This window comes from Wyeomyia smithii, chromosome 2 (assembly GCF_029784165.1).
Source record: "Wyeomyia smithii strain HCP4-BCI-WySm-NY-G18 chromosome 2, ASM2978416v1, whole genome shotgun sequence".
Lineage (NCBI taxonomy): Eukaryota > Metazoa > Arthropoda > Insecta > Diptera > Culicidae > Wyeomyia > Wyeomyia smithii.
In genome coordinates, this window is record NC_073695.1 from 14,870,256 (window position 1) to 14,887,580 (window position 17,325).

Genomic DNA, 17,325 nt, shown 5'->3' on the forward strand with positions numbered 1-17,325 from the left:
TGTTCAGGGCTAGCAAGACACTAAGCTACATTCCGAGTAAATGGCGAGAAGTCCACGTCATATTTATTCCTAAGGCTGGAGAACGTGATAGGACGAGTCCCAAAGCATATAGACCAATCAGTCTAACTTCTGTCATTTTGAAAATGATGGAAAAAATCATTGATCTACACATCAAATTATCTTACTTAAAAAGTAGACCATTACACAAATTTCAGTTTGCCTATCAAACTTGTAAATCAACTGAAATAGCACTCCACACGCTGGTTTCAAAACTAGAGAAGTCTTTTGAGGTTAAAGAAATCTCACTGACAGCCTTTCTTGATATTGAGGGAGCATTTGACAATGCTTCTCACGAATCTATAAAAAATGCTATGAAAAAACGCGGTTTTGACATGTGCATCTTGAATTGGACTATCGCTATGTTATCAAACCGGTTGATAACAGCCAATTTAGGAAGATCAACTTTAACGACAAAACCAACAAGGGGTTGCCCACAAGGAGGAGTTTTATCTCCCTTATTGTGGTCTCTTGTTGTCGATGATCTTCTTAACAACTTAACGAACCTAGGATACGAAATCATCGGATTCGCTGATGACATTACTATTTTAGTTAGGGGTAAATGCAGATCTACTATTTCCAATAGAATGCAATACGCCTTAAACTACACACTTAAATGGTGTAACCTGGAAGGACTAAGCGTCAATCCTTCTAAAACAGTCATTATCCCATTTACAAGAAATAGAAAGTATAATATTGCAACTCTTAAGTTGGGAGACACACAGTTGGTGCTATCCAAGCGAACCAAGTACCTAGGGGTTATGCTTGACCACAAGCTCAACTGGAACGACCATCTAGAGTATGCGATCTCAAAAGCAAACAACGCTCTTTGGGGTTGCAGCAATACATTTGGCAAAAAATGGGGACTCAAGCCGAGGATGATTCACTGGATATACTCGGCAATAGTGAGACCCAGAGTAACTTATGCCTCGCTAGTGTGGTGGCCTAAAACTTCACAATTATCAGCTCAGAAAAAGTTAGATAAAATACAACGTCTGGCATGCTTATCAACAACAGGAGCAATGGCCAGTGCACCATCCAAAGCCTTAGAAGCTCTTTTATATCTTCTACCCTTACATCAGTATGTACAACTTGAAGCCGAAAAAGGTGCTCTTAGGCTAAAACGTGTTAAATTCTTTCAGGAAGGAGATCTACAGGGACATTTACGAATCCTCAAAAATTTCCAACTGAACACCTTAGTAACCATGAATGAAGAACGAATGGACTCTAAGACTAATTTCAGTGTTCCTTTCAAAGTGATTGAATCCAATCGCACCGAATGGGATGAAGGAGGTCCTAAGGTTCGTCCAGGATCAGTCATTTTTTTATACAGATGGCTCTAAAATGGGCGAGTCTACAGGCGCTGGGGTCACTGGACCAGGAATCAATATATCAATTCCAATGGGGCAGTGGCCCACAATTTTTCAAGCGGAAATAAATGCTATTCTAACATGCACAAGTATTTGCTTGGCACACGAAATATAGGTATGCCAATATCTGCGTTTCTCAGATAGTCAAGCGCTCTCAATGCTTTAAAAGCATACACATGTCAGTCGAAGTTGGTATGGGATTGTATTCAATCACTACGACAACTAACTGTAACAAACGTTGTCAATCTATACTGGGTGCCTGGTCACTGTGGTATAGAAGGAAATGAAAAAGCCGATCTCTTAGCGAGAATTGGTTCTTCAACTGCTTTCGTCGGGCCGGAGCCATTCTGTGGGGTATCTTCATCCTGTTTGAAATCTTAGCTAAGAGGCTGGGAATCAATAATGATTGATGCCAACTGGAAGTCTTACTCCAAAGCAAGGCAATCTAAACTATTCATTACACCATGTAAAATAATCACACGGAACCTACTCAGTATGAATAAAACTGATCTGAGTACGTTAACTGGCCTACTTACTGGGCACTGTCCGAGTAAGTATCACCTTAAAAAATTAGGTAAACTGACAGATGACATATGTCGTTTCTGTAATTCTGAAGTAGAAACCTCGGAACACTTACTGTGCCAATGCAGCGCATTAATTCAGCAAAGACTGCGTATTCTTGGAAGAGGTATCCTTACGCCTAACGAGATATGGTCTGCTGAACTAATGAAGGTAAGGAACTTCATCAAAGAAGTCATACCTTCTTGGGGTGAAATGCGAAGTCTGGGTGCGACTATCACTGATACCCATAGTGATGGAACGAACTGACAGTGCATAAAAATTAACGCGGAGTATACCACAATATATCTAACTAATGGTAGCAGTAGTCATAGGCTCCTACAGGAAGAAAAAAAAATCATCCGACGTTTCGGTGTATATTGCACCTTCATCTGGGAATTCTGGTTTTTAGACAAGAACAAGAACAGTGTGAAAACATTAAAATGACAAAAACTATAGTATGCGACAAGGTCCTTACAGAAAATTTAAACGTTCTCATCAAACAAGCTTCGGCATAAGCATCTTTTGTCCTATTTCTTAATCTATATGGTGTCAATCTATAACATAGCATGATTAAAATTCTTAAAATCGTAAAACGCATCCAAAAACCTCACATTCATTCCCGCAATAATCTCAACTAATCACTTCAAATCAGTCACACAAACTCTTCATTCAAATCCGCAACAATTCAAACTGATCACTCGAACTTTGTCACACACTATTCTAACTCTTTTTTCAACCGTCAACTCAAATTGATATAATACTGAGCGCAAAACTGCAGTGGATCAGCAGTAGGTACAAACCATCTGCGCATTAGCTATTCAGCTCTATGTTACAATTTGCTATTGGGTTTCATTCGTTGATGTGTATGTGTTCTGTGTTGGAAACTGTTTCTGGAGTGTGTGTAGTATGCCTGCATATGTAGAGCTCAAATTGTCAACGTCAGACCGCTTGTTTACTGCATGTCTGGTGTTGACAATCTCACAGACTTCTAGAATAGGAAGCGCTGATTTTCGAGTGTGATGATTAATTATTTCTGTTTTTTTCTAGGTTGAATTGATGATTCCGCTCGATACTGTGTTGTAGGAGGGCCGTCTTTTCCTTGAGCCGTTCCAGGTCGAATCGTGTGCTGGGACCTTGTCGCATACTATAGTTTTTGTTATTTTAATGTTTTCACACTGTTCTTGTTCTTGTCTAAAAACCAGAATTCCCAGATGAAGGTGCAACATACACCGAAACGTCGGATGATAGAAAGATATTAAATCGTTTTATTGCCAGAAAGACTGCGAGGCCGAAAAACCCCCACGAAAGCTTATAAATATGAATGATGTTTCGACATAATTACTTAATTAAATTTCCTTTTCATCGCTGAACGCCCGCACCATTCAGACCCCTTATTACATTTTGTGCAATGGTGGAGCCGACCTTTTTAGTCATTTTCATCCCTTCTTTCTTCAACTCAAACTCGTTCTCAAACACCAAGAACGCAATGGCGTTGGGACCACCTGTGCAACGTGTGCACTAATATCCCTAATATCCGGGCATATGTAATTATCGAAATATGATAACCTATAAATACAAGTAAGCATACTAGCAAAAACCTTTAACCGCCTCTGCATGAGTGGTTTTCGAACTTTGGCCATTCATTATAGCCCGAAATTTTTCCACCGGACAAATCTCTGGTGAATTCGAGGTTTTGGTGGTCTCTGGTGCAAAAACAACGTTATTGTCTCTGTGTCAATCCAACGTCGATTGCGCGTCATGGCATAATGCCAGGTCCGACCAAAATTATGTCTCCCCTCCGTGGGACCGCAAGAAGGGCAACAGACGCTTCTGAAGGCACTCAGTGCGGTAAATTTCGCTGTTAATAGTGCCCGTAGTGATGTACAGTTTACTCAGTTTACCGCATTGGCATATAGGCTGCCAGAGCAAGTATTTTTTGACAAAATTTGTCCACTTTCTTCTTCCTTACGGTGTTATGGTCTGCTTTGCGCTTGCGTTTATGTAGGTTTCGTCATCTATAACCATACACATAGGCTTAGTTAACAACTCTCGATACAGCTTTCTTGCGCGGGATTTGGCCGCCCTCCTATTGTTGATCATGCCTCTTGAATATACGAAGCCCAGGCTGTTTTCGATTTTCTTCCACTTCCAGCCCGCCGCTCGGTCGTCAAACGATTTTACTACCCGAAACAAATTCATATTAGGGTTTGCAATCCCGGAAACGATTTCCCGGGAATTGCCTTTTCCCGGGATTCCCGGATCCCGGGAAAAGGAATATTGATTCCCGAAATTCCCGAGCTCCTCGGAAAATTTTCCATACAATATTGCAATAAAACTAAATATCGTATCAAAACACGAAACTTACGTCGTAGAAGTGTTATACGAAGCAAATATTTGCTTGAAACGACGATCAATATTTGCTTGCCGTGTAATATCAAATTATGTGCTTAATGTGCTGTCTTATTCAGTAAAGGATAAATTAAGAAAACATTTCTTCGTCTCATGTCTTTTTTCGCTAGTGAGTTTACTACTAAGCGGATAGTTGCTTGATTTTTTTTTGTTTATTGACAAAAAAATTTGAAACCTGTAAATTGATAAAAAAAAATTGAAACCCGTAAATCAATGCGACCGAAAATAAATAAATTAATAAAACTCAGTCAGTGTAACTTGGGTCCTGGCCGCGATTTCACATTAATTACGAAGGCATTCAAATGCTCTAAAATCTGGCTGCCAAACACTCAACTTTATCTTCAACAAACTAAAAGTATTGGACTTTTCAGTTTCTAATGAAATGTAGTAAGAGCTGGAATCGGTGATTTAGAAGTATTTTAGAAATCAGACACCAGCGGTGATTCAACGATCTTAAGCAAAGTTTTATAGAAAGGAACTACATTATTTGGGCCTAACAAAAAATTGTCAGCGGATCTGAGGCGATTGATAGATTGATGAGATTGTTCATGAATTTCTGGAGTGAACTTGAATAAATTTTGTTCATCAATTGATAATTAAATTGTAAAGGATTGTTTGAAACTTTTTATTAATAAACTTTATTTGAAATCTCATTTTTGCTAAGGATTTTTACTTTTCCCGGTTCCCGGGAATTGAGATTTTTCATTTCCGTTTCCCGGGAATATTGCAAACCCTAATTCATATAGGTAATTCCCAGTTGTCTTCCAATCCTCTGATTGTCGCAGTCGCATTTTCTATGACGAGTTGCAAAATTTTCCGGCGATTTTCTTCTTGTTTCGATGACGTTTCAATAATCACCAACTGATTGTTATACACTCCAAACTAATTCTACTCAGCTTTTCATCAATTTTTACCCACGGATAAAAAAGTTACACAAGGATAAAAATGGTGCATTTTTTCGAGCACAGGCCTACTTCATTAAAGAAAGCATAACATCATTAAAGAAAAAAGCGAAAAGTAAAGTCCCCATGCTGCTGCCTAGTGGAATTTTCAATTTATTAGTGAGGTGCGACGAAACACAAGAACCAAATTCCACATGTAGAATTCTACTGAATAAGTACAACCTCAGCCATTCAACGAAGTAACGTGATGCTCTTAGTCGTGATATTGTACGCAATAGTATGTAATAGTCAATACAATCGAAAGCTGCCTTCAGATTGGTGTAGATGACATCTATTTGCGCTCTTCGTTCCATATGTGATATACACATTGATGTAAACTCTAGTTGGTTTGGCACAAATCCATGCTGCGAAATGGAAACGTAATCCGTAGTACAATGAAGCATGCCGTCGCTAACTAGAATCTCGAACAGTTTGAATCCAGCTGAAAGACTAGTGATGCCACGATAATTCCTGTCATTTTGTCAATCACCAGATTTAAGCACTGCAAACCTAAAAGAATGTGACTGTTTTTTTGTGTCTTTTGATATGGACGAAAATCTGAAAACTTCTGAGTTCCTTCGGAGGTCCACCTGCACACGTAGGACGTACAATTTGTACAATTATCTATTGAGGTGGAGATTCACTATTAAGTTGTAGATAATGTTGTCATGAAAAACTTTGCCGAAGACACTTTACTTCTACATCTTTTTGTCTTGGAGATAATTTTTTTTTAATATCTGAAAAACTGAAGCGGTTCAGCAGATACAAAAAGATAGCTTCTACACAGGCCGAATCATTACCATTATTCATCAGTGCGTCTTGAGCTGCCCGACAGATCAGACGTATTTTCGGTTGCTTGTGGACTGGTCTTTGACTGCCTATAGCTTCAAAGTTTGTGTTTTGTCAGTGTGTCTTTTAAAGATTACCTGGAAGTTAACTTACATCAGTCTTTCTCTCTTACCTACCTATTTCTTTCTCTCTCAATACTTGCAATTTGATATTATTTTTGAACTTTTTTCGTATCACCTGAAATGGCAGGACGAAAAAAGAAACCACGCATCGCTACGGGGAGAAAAAGAGAGGCATCTCATTCTGAAACTAGCTTATGCAGTGAAAATTTATATGATATTCTGCCTGAGCAAGAAGCCGGCGAAATTGAAATGTTCGAAAGTAAAACTATTCAAAGTGCAATTTCTGTAAAAAAGGAGAAAGTTCCACTTATTGTGGTAACTATTGCTTCTGAATTTAATATTTTTAAAAGAGAACTTTCTACGTTTTTCTCCGACGTCAAAGTTACTTATCAAACAGGCCGAAGAGGCGAATGCCGTGGCAACATTTTATTCAATGATTGTTCTTCAGGATACTATTCTATTTTGTCTCCGAATAGTCCTACATGCTTTTCTTCTGTAAGAAACCCTTCAACAATTGATTTGGTGCTAACAGATCAAAGTCATGTATGTAGTGATTTGATCACACATGCTGACTTTGATTCTGACCATCTTCCAATAACTTTTTCTTTATCACATGAATCAATGAGCTCTGTTTTTAATTATAACAAGGCTAATTGGGAAAGATACAAAACTCATATTGAGAGAAATTTCAATAATGAACTTGATTTGCAAAACGAAGTGAATATTGATTCCGCTTTGGAAGCATTAAAATGTGCAATTGTTGATGCCAGGAATTATTCTGTTCCAAAGGCTCAAATGAAAGTTGATTCACCAATAATTGACGAAAAGCTTCAACTTCTAATTCGTTTGAAAAATGTCCGCAGACGTCAATATCAACGTTCTCGTGACCCTGCTTTTAAAACTATTTATAAAGATTTACAGAAAGAGATTAAACATAGATTTACTCTTCTGATAAATCAAAATTTTGAGACTAAAGTTGAAAAATTGAAACCATATTCAAAACCTTTTTAGAAGCTGTCGAAGATTCTTAAGAAACCTTCAAAGCCTATTCCAGTTTTGAAAGATGGTGAACGTTTTCTTGTATCCAATGAACAAAAGGCTCAAAGACTTGCTCAACAGTTTGAGAGTGTTCATAACTCAAATTTGAATTTTGTGAGTCCTATTGAAAATGAAGTCACACGTCAATTTGATTTAATTTCTTCCCAGAATTTTTTACCTGCAGATATAATTTAAACTAACTTGAATGAGATTAAATCAATTATTAAAAATTTCAAAAATATGAAAGCACCTGGTGACGACGGAATCTTTAATATACTAATCAAACATCTCCCTGAGAGCACAATGGAATTTTTAGTGAAAATTTTCAATTGCTGCTTCAAAATTGCATATTTTCCCAAATTATGGAAAAATGCAAAAATTACTCCAATTTTAAAACCGGATAAGAACCCAGCTGAAGTTTCAAGTTATAGACCAATCAGTTTGCTTTCTTCAATAAGTAAACTGTTTGAGAGAATTATTCTTAACAGAATGATGTCACACATCAACGAAAATTCAGTTTTTGCAAATGAACAGTTTGGATTTCGCCATGGGCATTTCACTACTCATCAATTGCTCAGAGTTACTAATATGATACGAGCTAACAAATCTGAAGGTTATTCCACTGGAGCTGCTCTTTTAGACATAGAAAAAGCATTCGACAGTGTTTGGCATAAAGGTTTGATTGCGAAATTGCAAACTTTCAATTTTCCAATTTTCCTGTTCAAAATTTTAAAAAATTATCTTACTGATCAAACTCTGCAGGTTGTCTACCAGAATTCAAAATCTGATAGATTTCCTGTCAGAGCAGGTGTACCTCAAGGTTTAGTCTTGGGTCCAGTCCTGTACAACATATTCACTTCAGATCTTCCTGATTTGCCTCCAGGATGCATAAAGTCATTGTTCTGCGATGACACAAGCATTTCCGTAAAAGGAAAAAGTCTTCGTGTCATATGTAGTCGATTGCAGAAAAGTTTAGATATTTTTTCTTCCTACTTGCAAAAGTGGAAAATCTCTCCCAATGCTTCTAAAACTCAAATGATAATTTTGCCGCATAAGCCTAGGGCTTCTTTCCTCAAGCCAAACAATAATCACGTTGTCAAGATGAATGGGGTTATTTTAAGTTGGTCCGACAAGGTTAAGTACTTGGGACTAATTTATGATAAAAAACTTATTTTCAAAGAGCACATTGAGAGTATACAAGCCAAGTGCATCAAATATACGAGATGTTTATATCCTCTCATTAACAGGAATTCTAAACTTTGTTTAAAGAACAAACTTTTGATTTACAAACAAATTTTTAGACCAGCAATGCTTTATGCTGTACCGATCTGGTCAAGTTGCTGTTCAACAAGGAAGAAAATGTTCCAAAGGATTCAGAATAAAATTCTGAAAATGATTTTGAAGCGTCCTCCTTGGTTTGGTACACTCGAATTACATAAACTTACTGGTGTTGAACCATTAGAAGCTATGTCAAATAAAATTATTAACAATTTTCGACGAAAATCGTTGCAATCTTCAATTGCTACGATAAGCTCTCTTTATAGCCAATAAGTTAGCAATTAAGTTAGTTGTAAGGTTACTTCCCCTTTTCTGACAAGTAGGTTTAAATCCCTACGAATGATAAGTCCTAATTGCGAAAGCAAACAAATCCTAACAATTAAAATTACAAATTTCTAACAGTGTTGAGAAGTCACCATTTGTGATTGGACACACATACTCATTATTTACTAATATTTATCACATATACTTAAGCTACTAACAAATCCCCCCTTTCTCTCAGAATCGTGAGTGGGAATCCTCCGAGTCGTGTTTGCGATTCCTTTCACGATTCCGTCACCGAGTTATAGGTATCCTGGGGATGGATTCTCTGCGTGTTAGTAAGGGGTGTTTGAAAAAAGAATTTGATTATGAATTCCGTGGGAGATTACCATTATTCAGTGAATTTGAGTAAAAAATCTCGGCTGTAAAGTTTTGCTCTGATTGTTTTTCAATTTTTTCCTCATATTTTCTAATTTCTCTGACCGAGAAATGAATTCCTTAACATGCCCTGATTTTCCAGTTTTTTTTTCCAGGTTTTCGGCAACGGGTTTCGTTCAAGCAGAACTGTGTAAAATGCGGAAGACATGGATGAGTAGGTAATACTAAAACATTAGAACAATGTTTTCCACTTAATTGACCATTGTCAAAAAATCGTTTTGAACACTTTTTTGCAAGCGTAACATTTGATTACGTTTTTCTCAATATTTTGAAATTTAGAATCATTTCTTACATTTCGCAGTTCATTTAGTAATTGAGTATTTCAAAAAGGCGTGTGGGACCATCTTCCGCCATTCAACATCATTCCTATTTCAAGAATATTTGAACTGGGTGGCATTCAGTTATTTTAGGCTAATTTACAGAAACCCTGTATTTCAAAATAACATCTGGAGTTGATTTCCAGCTCCTGGACACCGATGGAAAAAAATCGCTTCTAGCGACTAATGAATACGTATAAACCAAGCCTATGATGCGTTGACATCGTCGTCAGTGTGCGAGTTATTCTTATTCTTCGCACATTTGCAAACAGACCTCCATGGTAGGTGAATAACGAAGATCACAAAAGAGCACCATGAGCGGGGGCCTAGTGTGGTTGGTAACGTCTCCGCCAGCCACGCTCGACGCCTGGGTTCGAATCCCACCGCCGACATAGGTGTCGATGGTTGTGAGGTGGCGTGATCCACTCACAACCAACCCAACTGGTCTAGATTCAATCCTAGCCGACACCGGGAGATTTTCTGAGGCGAAAAATCTCTAGGATCACGCCTTCCATCGCATGAGGAAGTGAAGCCGTTGGCGCCGGTCCGTTAATAAACGAGTCGTGAGTTAGGGTCCTGGGTGTGGAGTCGCCTCCCTGGGCGTCGGTGATTGGCCACAACAGTGGCGGAACTAGACCGACGGAAAATAAGCGAGAATAAAAAAAAAGAGCACCATATAAAAAAAAAATCGTTACTGGTGCACTCTCTCCGCCTCCCTTCTTACGATGTACTTTTCATCGTGGGAGCACGCAATATATGTTATTCTCTATGTGCACAGCTGAGAATATAAAGTTAGTCGCGTTATGAACAAGTAATGAATAAGAGAAATTGGATCGTAAATATTTACTCAATGATGGGGATTTTTTTTTCAAGAAAGAGAGTTCGTGTTTTCCTACTCTCACTCAACTCAACGGGGTTTTTTTTTGTGGTAGCTGGTAGGTGCAAGCGCAAGTGCAAATTGCTAGTTGGTTAGAAGCTTTTGACGGTATAAAGGGCTATTCCCACTGCTTCCGTTCAGGGACCGGGCCGGGACCGGGCTCGTCCGGGACTTTTCATGCATTCACACTGCGCCGTGCTTGAACCGTGCCCGCGCTGCGCTCTGGCTGAGAAATGTTGATGTGTGTATGTGAAAGAACGTCTTTCTCTTTTTTTCATACCGCAGCTCACTCCGCGCGAAATATGTCACTACAACATACACGCATCCACCCGAGTGCCTTCCGTGCACTCTCCGGCCAACACAAAGTATCGTCGGCAACGATAGTTTTTCTCTCGCACTGCGGCAGCACGACGGCAACTCAACGCTGCCCCGGTCTGGGCACGGCGCGTCGGTGTGAATGCGTTCATAAGAACGCATGCAATCAATCTCAAACGAGCCCGGACGACACGCGGAACAGCCACGGCCCGGTCCCGGAACGGAAGCAGTGGGAATAGCCCTTAAGGCGTCAAGATGGACAAAGGGCTAAGAAAAAATAATGTATCCGAAAAAGTTCGGCAAATGTTTGTGGCGGAGGATGGCAATTTCCGGTGCACGGCGGTGGAAAATTGTAGCTATCGGCCAAAAGTCATTAACGTTACGAACTGCCATCGTAACTTTTTCTCTCTCAGTTTGCCATGATCAGACAACAAATATTTAGCTAACCTTTTATAGTGTTTTCATAACAAAAAATGAGATTTCGGAAATATTAACTTAAACAACTTTTTTAACAATTTTAAATTTTGTGTATTGATAATGTAAAGCAATGCCTTGGTGCTACATTCCGTCTTGAAATTTGAACTTCTGTTTATTATACACAGACTTCGCAGCCAACTGTTGAGTGTACAGGACAATTGCGGGGCTAGAGCTACGATCCTTCTGACACTATTAGTTTTCCCCGAGCTGGAGAGAGAGAGACTTTTTTATTTCAAATAAAGTTGTTCCTTGATCATTGACAAAATTGATTTTTTTGACGTAGAATACGTCTTACGGCAACATATATAGGGGTTCAATTTCAATACAGGGATCCAGTTTCGAAAACCGAAAACATGGAGAGCGTCACGAAAATTGTCCAATTTCAAACGTTCTAAACTCAGTCAGTTTTCAACCGATTTCCGTCATTTTTGCAGCAATCGATTGGAAAATCATTTAAGCAACCGTCCAAATGCAGAAAAATTGTAATCTGACTGTTCGAACTATTGTACTATTGAAAATTGTTGAACCTTGTCGAAACGTAAAAGTCGACCTTTGATTGGTTGCTTGCTGCCTTTCCCTAAAAAGGACGACAGAATGGAGTACCTAGTTAGCCAGGAATGCACTCGTTGGGCTATATAAGAGACTGCTTCTCCTCAAGCAATCTCAGTTTACAAGCAGCAGGCAGCAGCGGCGGACAGTAGCAGCGATGGCAGTGGGCAAAGGCGGCGTGGAGCAGCAGCGGGCAACAGCGGCGGCGGTAGTGGTTAGCTGCAGAACCTAACTTTTTCAGTTCGGCTCCCTTTTGATCTGAGTTGGACCCCACCAGTGGTAATTCAATTCAGATATCGTTGGGTGAATACAGCCAGAAATTAAATGAGACTCGCACCACCAGGTGGTTTGAGAAGCCACCATCTTCCAGGGTGTATATATATAGGGTGTGTACACATATATAACGTGTGTGATTATTTATAGCGTGTGTCGCTAGCGTGCGTGGCTAGCTATATAGCGCGTGCATGTCTATAGCGTGCGTGGCTTGCGTGTGCATGGTTATATAGTTTCTGTGCTTGTCTATAGCGTGTCTGTGCATGTCTATAGCATGTCTGTGCATGTTTATAGCGTGCGTGGCTAGCTATATAGCGTGTGTGCATATCTACAGCGTGCGTGGCTAGCTATATAGCGTGCGTGACTAGCAGTATAGCGATAAAAATTATCATATATAGTTTCAAATAAATCATCTCATGTTGATTTTACACAGTAAATCATTCAGAACTAAATCAAAAATTTGCCATGTCAAAAAACAATATTCAGTTGTCAATAAATGGCATTGACAAACATTATTAACCTCTTTTGACTTCAGCTAAGCCTCAAAGTTTACTGAGTGTATTTTAACATTTATTTGAAGAATGTTTGCGCCAGTGAACCTGAATCACATAATTTTTCGCTCAAGTCCTACTATTTGCAGCGATCAGTTTTTAAATTATCTACGCTACTGCAAACTGCAGAAAATTGTTCGTATTAAACCTAGGTTACCGGGAATGCACTATTGGCCCTCATCGTAGCCACTGCCTAAATTAAGCTTTCTCAGTGCAACTTGATACAAAAGACAGCCACAAAACAATACAATTTCATTCTTGTTTTGGATATGGTGTCAAGTGAAACTGCTTAGCTGCACATAGCTTCTGCTGTTGTTCTTTGTCGTTACCGGTGCCGTCTGTAGAGGTAAACGTCATCTGGAACAGAGAGACCATTAAATTGATTAACCCCATTGAGTGTATTCCCAAACCTATTGCAAGAAATACATTGACTTAAGACAGGCTGTCGTATTCTAGGTTAACTCTGCGGTCGTGTCTAATAAACAACCTCTTCAACTTTTTCACGATGGGTAATTCCTTACATATAATTAGTTGGTGTCAAGTCAGATCAACATTTTAATATAAACAAATTCTAGATTTACTACTCTTTGAATTTCGGAGTTTTCAAGCTTTTGTGCAATTTTGATGTTACGGGCCCGTTTGATTTATCACTAACAGCATGTTTCTCCTACTTGACCCATTATGGCCAAACAACATCTGTCGTTACAAACCCAACCAACTTTTCAGAAACAAACCCCCTGTGGTCAATGAAAGCAAATAAATATGTTACCAAAATCGAACCATCGAACCGCACTGTGTCAACAGGGTGTGTTACAACTGATTCAATTGTGACGTACGGAGAACTTACAAAACAAATTTCTTCTAAATATGTATTAAGAATTTTTTCCTTACTGTTACAAGTGTATACAAATTTTAATAACAGTTCGAATATTTCCAAAACAAATAAAAACAAAGGTTCAAACTGTAACTGTTTTCAGTACAGAGCATATAGCTCTGAAACTAACCTTATAATCGTTGTGGCAATGCTTTTCGGTCGGAGGGCTGTGGAATGAGCGCGAAGCCTTTTAAGACCACTATTGTTGGCCCTAACTAGTGTTTCTTGAACTGGTATTCCGCGAACATTCGACTAATTGAAATCAGACCAATCAGGAAAAAAGCTTCGATGAGCTTTTTATCATACCAATTGTTTCTCCTCTATGTTTTTCGAACTGTTGTGAAAGATAGAAAAAGTTTTAATGATTTGCAAAATATTGCAGATTTTATCAGGTATTAATCAGGCATTAGACGTAAAAAACACTTGCCATATTTTGTTTGGATTTAAGTTGCATAACATTTTTACTAGGGTAAATATGTTTGTTAAATTAGCCGTTACAAATTTGATCTGTAAATACTTTATGTCATTTGTACTCAGAAATATAGAAAATTGAAAAGGAAGGGAAAAAAAGATCTGAGTTGTTATGCTTATATTCCAAGGTCCTTGTTGAATTTAGTATGAATAAACAAGTCCAGTGATAATAAAAATGTCGTTGCCAGCATAGGTTTGATAAGAATGATAATTCTACAAACCTCTACAAATTTTTGCTAAAGATTTTGCTAAAGAAGCCTTATTTTACCTCTCGGTGTTATTTCTGTACTTCTGTACAAATATATTCGGTTCAACACAATTGGCATACAGCACTAAAACCTGAAAATCGCAGCACTGAAACGTGGAAATGCAGTATCAAAATCTGCAATAATGCATCCAGAACCAGTTCAAAAGCAAGGCAAGCATTATTCAAAGATTTTCAAAACTCCATCCCCTCTCACTCTTCCATAACGTTACTACCAAAATTAGTATGAGGAAAATATTCCATTCACTAATCATAACAGAACTAGTGAGTAATGTCATTGACGAAATTGCAACGCAATACAACAAACGTATGATTTCTCGGTAACAAACATAGCACATTTGGGTATCTGTTTGGCTACTATAGAAAACCTGCTGAATAAAATACCTTCCGAACTACTTACTCTCCCTCCCATCATCACCGCACCGCATCATCGCTGCTGCGTCACTGCGATGCGAGATGCAATCCAACCAGCGTTGCCAGAGCATTTTTTTTTAAAATCTGGAAAAGGCAAAATAAAAATCTGGAAAAAATCTGGCAGTCATTTCGTGGAGTGAAAGGATAATTTTTCGGATAAAAGTCTTGGGGTACGCAAAATTTGAGGTGACAAAATTGCAAAATTTCGCGCCAAAATTGAAGTGATGACCTTTTTGCGGAACAGAGAAAATAAAATCTGGATAATTGCTGTTTACCTGGATACATGTTCAAGAATCTGGATAATCCAGCTAGCTCTGGATACCTGGCAACGCTGAATCCAACCAACATTTATGGGACTCTCAATTATTCTTTTGCTTGTTGCTATCGTTTTTTCCTACGATGCGCCACGTACGAAGAGAGAATTACAACGGAGCAACGCGCATCACTCTATTCTCAGAGTTGTATGTAGTCAACTGTTGTATTTGTCATCTCCGAGTGACCAAGGCACCAACATTTTATTACGTATTGAGAGGATACAATTTTAGTCATGAACTGTGCACTTCATGATGTGCACAACTCAAGATGAAAAAACAATCAGCTCAAAACCATTTCATTTCCTTCACTGCTCCTGGATACACTTGCATCTTCCTTCAAAATAAAATTTTTAAATTAATGCAAGGATCTGTATTCTATTTGTGGCAGCTTTGATTTGGCTGTCGTAGACGTAAAGAGGCATATTATTGAGAAGAATGATACTTGTCAGAGGCACGATTTATTGATGAATAAAATGTGACAACCGTTGGCTCAATTTTGCTGAAACCACGGGACATTTCAAAGGCGTGCGGGTTACTTTCGATGAACGCGGGAAATTTCATGGGACGTATTTCTAAGCCGGGCATTTTGTTGGAATGCGCGCCGTCAGGTCACTTTAGTCTAGAGTCGATTTCCAATAACGACCACGAAATCATTGCAGGATTACGGCGACTAGATGATCAAAATGCATGCTGTTATTACTCGCTTTCGACTAATCTCAGCGTCAAGCAGTTCTCAAAACACCGTTAGTCAACTCAGACTCGTTGCTATTTTTACAAGCGTAAACAATTGGTGTATAAAAACATGTAACGTAAACATGAAATTATGCCTACTGTCGAATAAAAATACCTATTTAAAAAAATCGAGCTCGCAGCATCAAAATCTCTGAACCCTTTTATTATCAGTTGCATCATTCGTAGTTTATATGATTGCTTAACAAATGATATTGAAAGCGAGAACTTTCAGCTAGACATAAAGCCAGCCCGAAAGATTTTTTTGTATCTCGAGTAGTATTAATTTCGCAACACAATTAAGTACGATAAATCAATAAATTTCGCCTTTTTCTGACTCGAGTGGGTCGCAAAGTCAATTGGTACAATTGAATCAACTTGAAGCGGCTTTTTTTGTTACTAAAAAAGGTAAATATCGGCAGGTTTGACAAGGTGGCCAGTAGGCAAACTCGCGTGACCTTTCTTCGTTCTTCACGCAGTGCTGAGACTGCTAATGAACGATTTTGTCTGTCACGTGTACCAAAAATAAAAATTCCCATATTAATCAATTTTTGACGATGCGAGCCGAGCGTGCGTGCGTGCCTCCTTTGCATACACGTTCTCGGTAACTGACCATGTGTAACAGGCTGGAATTGTTGAGCTGATTTTTTGTTTGGAATCACTATAATTTGCTTCGATATCGATCTAACATCAGTGCAGAATGACATTGAATCCGAGACGGTTGCAGTACGCATGGGCCTGCTTGTCACTGTTGTCACGTTACACACACCCATCATCTCACAGACATAATTTGCCTTTGAGTGAAAGTGATGTTGATACCAATGAATTAAATTTAGCTAGTTCCGCGTCTGACCTGGCCACGACTTTAATTGATGGTCAATGGGGCAGATGTGTTCAAGCATACTTTGACCTCATTTTGTTGGCGCGCTTCAGAAGCGGACGTATTTTTAGATTTTCTGCTGCGTTTAACAGACAATTCTAGGAACAGGCATACAATCTGCTTACCTTACAGCCCACATAAATGCCCATACGGACGACGGCACGGACCGCGGCGTTCATACCCTGGGAATCCCCACCGCTGGTGAAGACAGCGATTGCTTTGCCCTTGTGAGCTCCATGTTGGATAAACCGTTGTAGAGGAGCTTTGGTTGCCATTGTTCTGCGGTTGTCTAAGCTGAGACACTTTTTTCGCACAACTTTTCTTCTCGATCACGCACTTTGTATCAATCACTATAATCAGAAGGCAGGCTTCCTTGTAATACAAGCTCCTTCTAGGAAATGCACTTGTTCACTGTCGGCGGTGCCGTAACAGACTAATCACTTGCACTAATTGACTTGCTTCGAACACTCGTCGTTCGCGAAGAGCCTTATCGGGCTTGTTCGAATTCACTCTACACACAAATCTTATCCACTAACAAGTGAAGCACGATGGACACAAAACCTAGCGCTGCTGAGGTTGCTCTAGCCGACCGATCAGTTCAATCCAGCGAAGTTCTCACGAAATACTGTGGCACTGTTGAAGATGCAACCTGGAGTTATTAAACCACCGTCTGAAGAATTTTTTTTCTCGCCCAAAGGTTACACAAAATGACATTTCAAGGTGACTTTGCTGAAAGCTTCCCTCCGATTCGTGCC

General features: G+C 39.0%; 1 protein-coding gene across 3 annotated transcripts in view; it reads right to left on the minus strand.

Annotated features, from left to right (window-relative positions):
• LOC129722409 (ATP-dependent 6-phosphofructokinase) overlaps positions 1-17,279 on the minus strand; it is a 48,204-nt gene extending 30,925 nt beyond the window's left edge. For all 3 annotated transcript variants that reach the window (XM_055675816.1, XM_055675815.1, XM_055675817.1), the window contains exon 1: positions 16,696-17,279. In XM_055675816.1, coding sequence (XP_055531791.1) covers positions 16,696-16,845 — 150 coding nt within the window. In that variant the 5' untranslated portion in view covers positions 16,846-17,279. The remainder of the gene's footprint in view (positions 1-16,695) is intronic.
• Between the last annotated feature and the right edge of the window lie 46 nt (positions 17,280-17,325).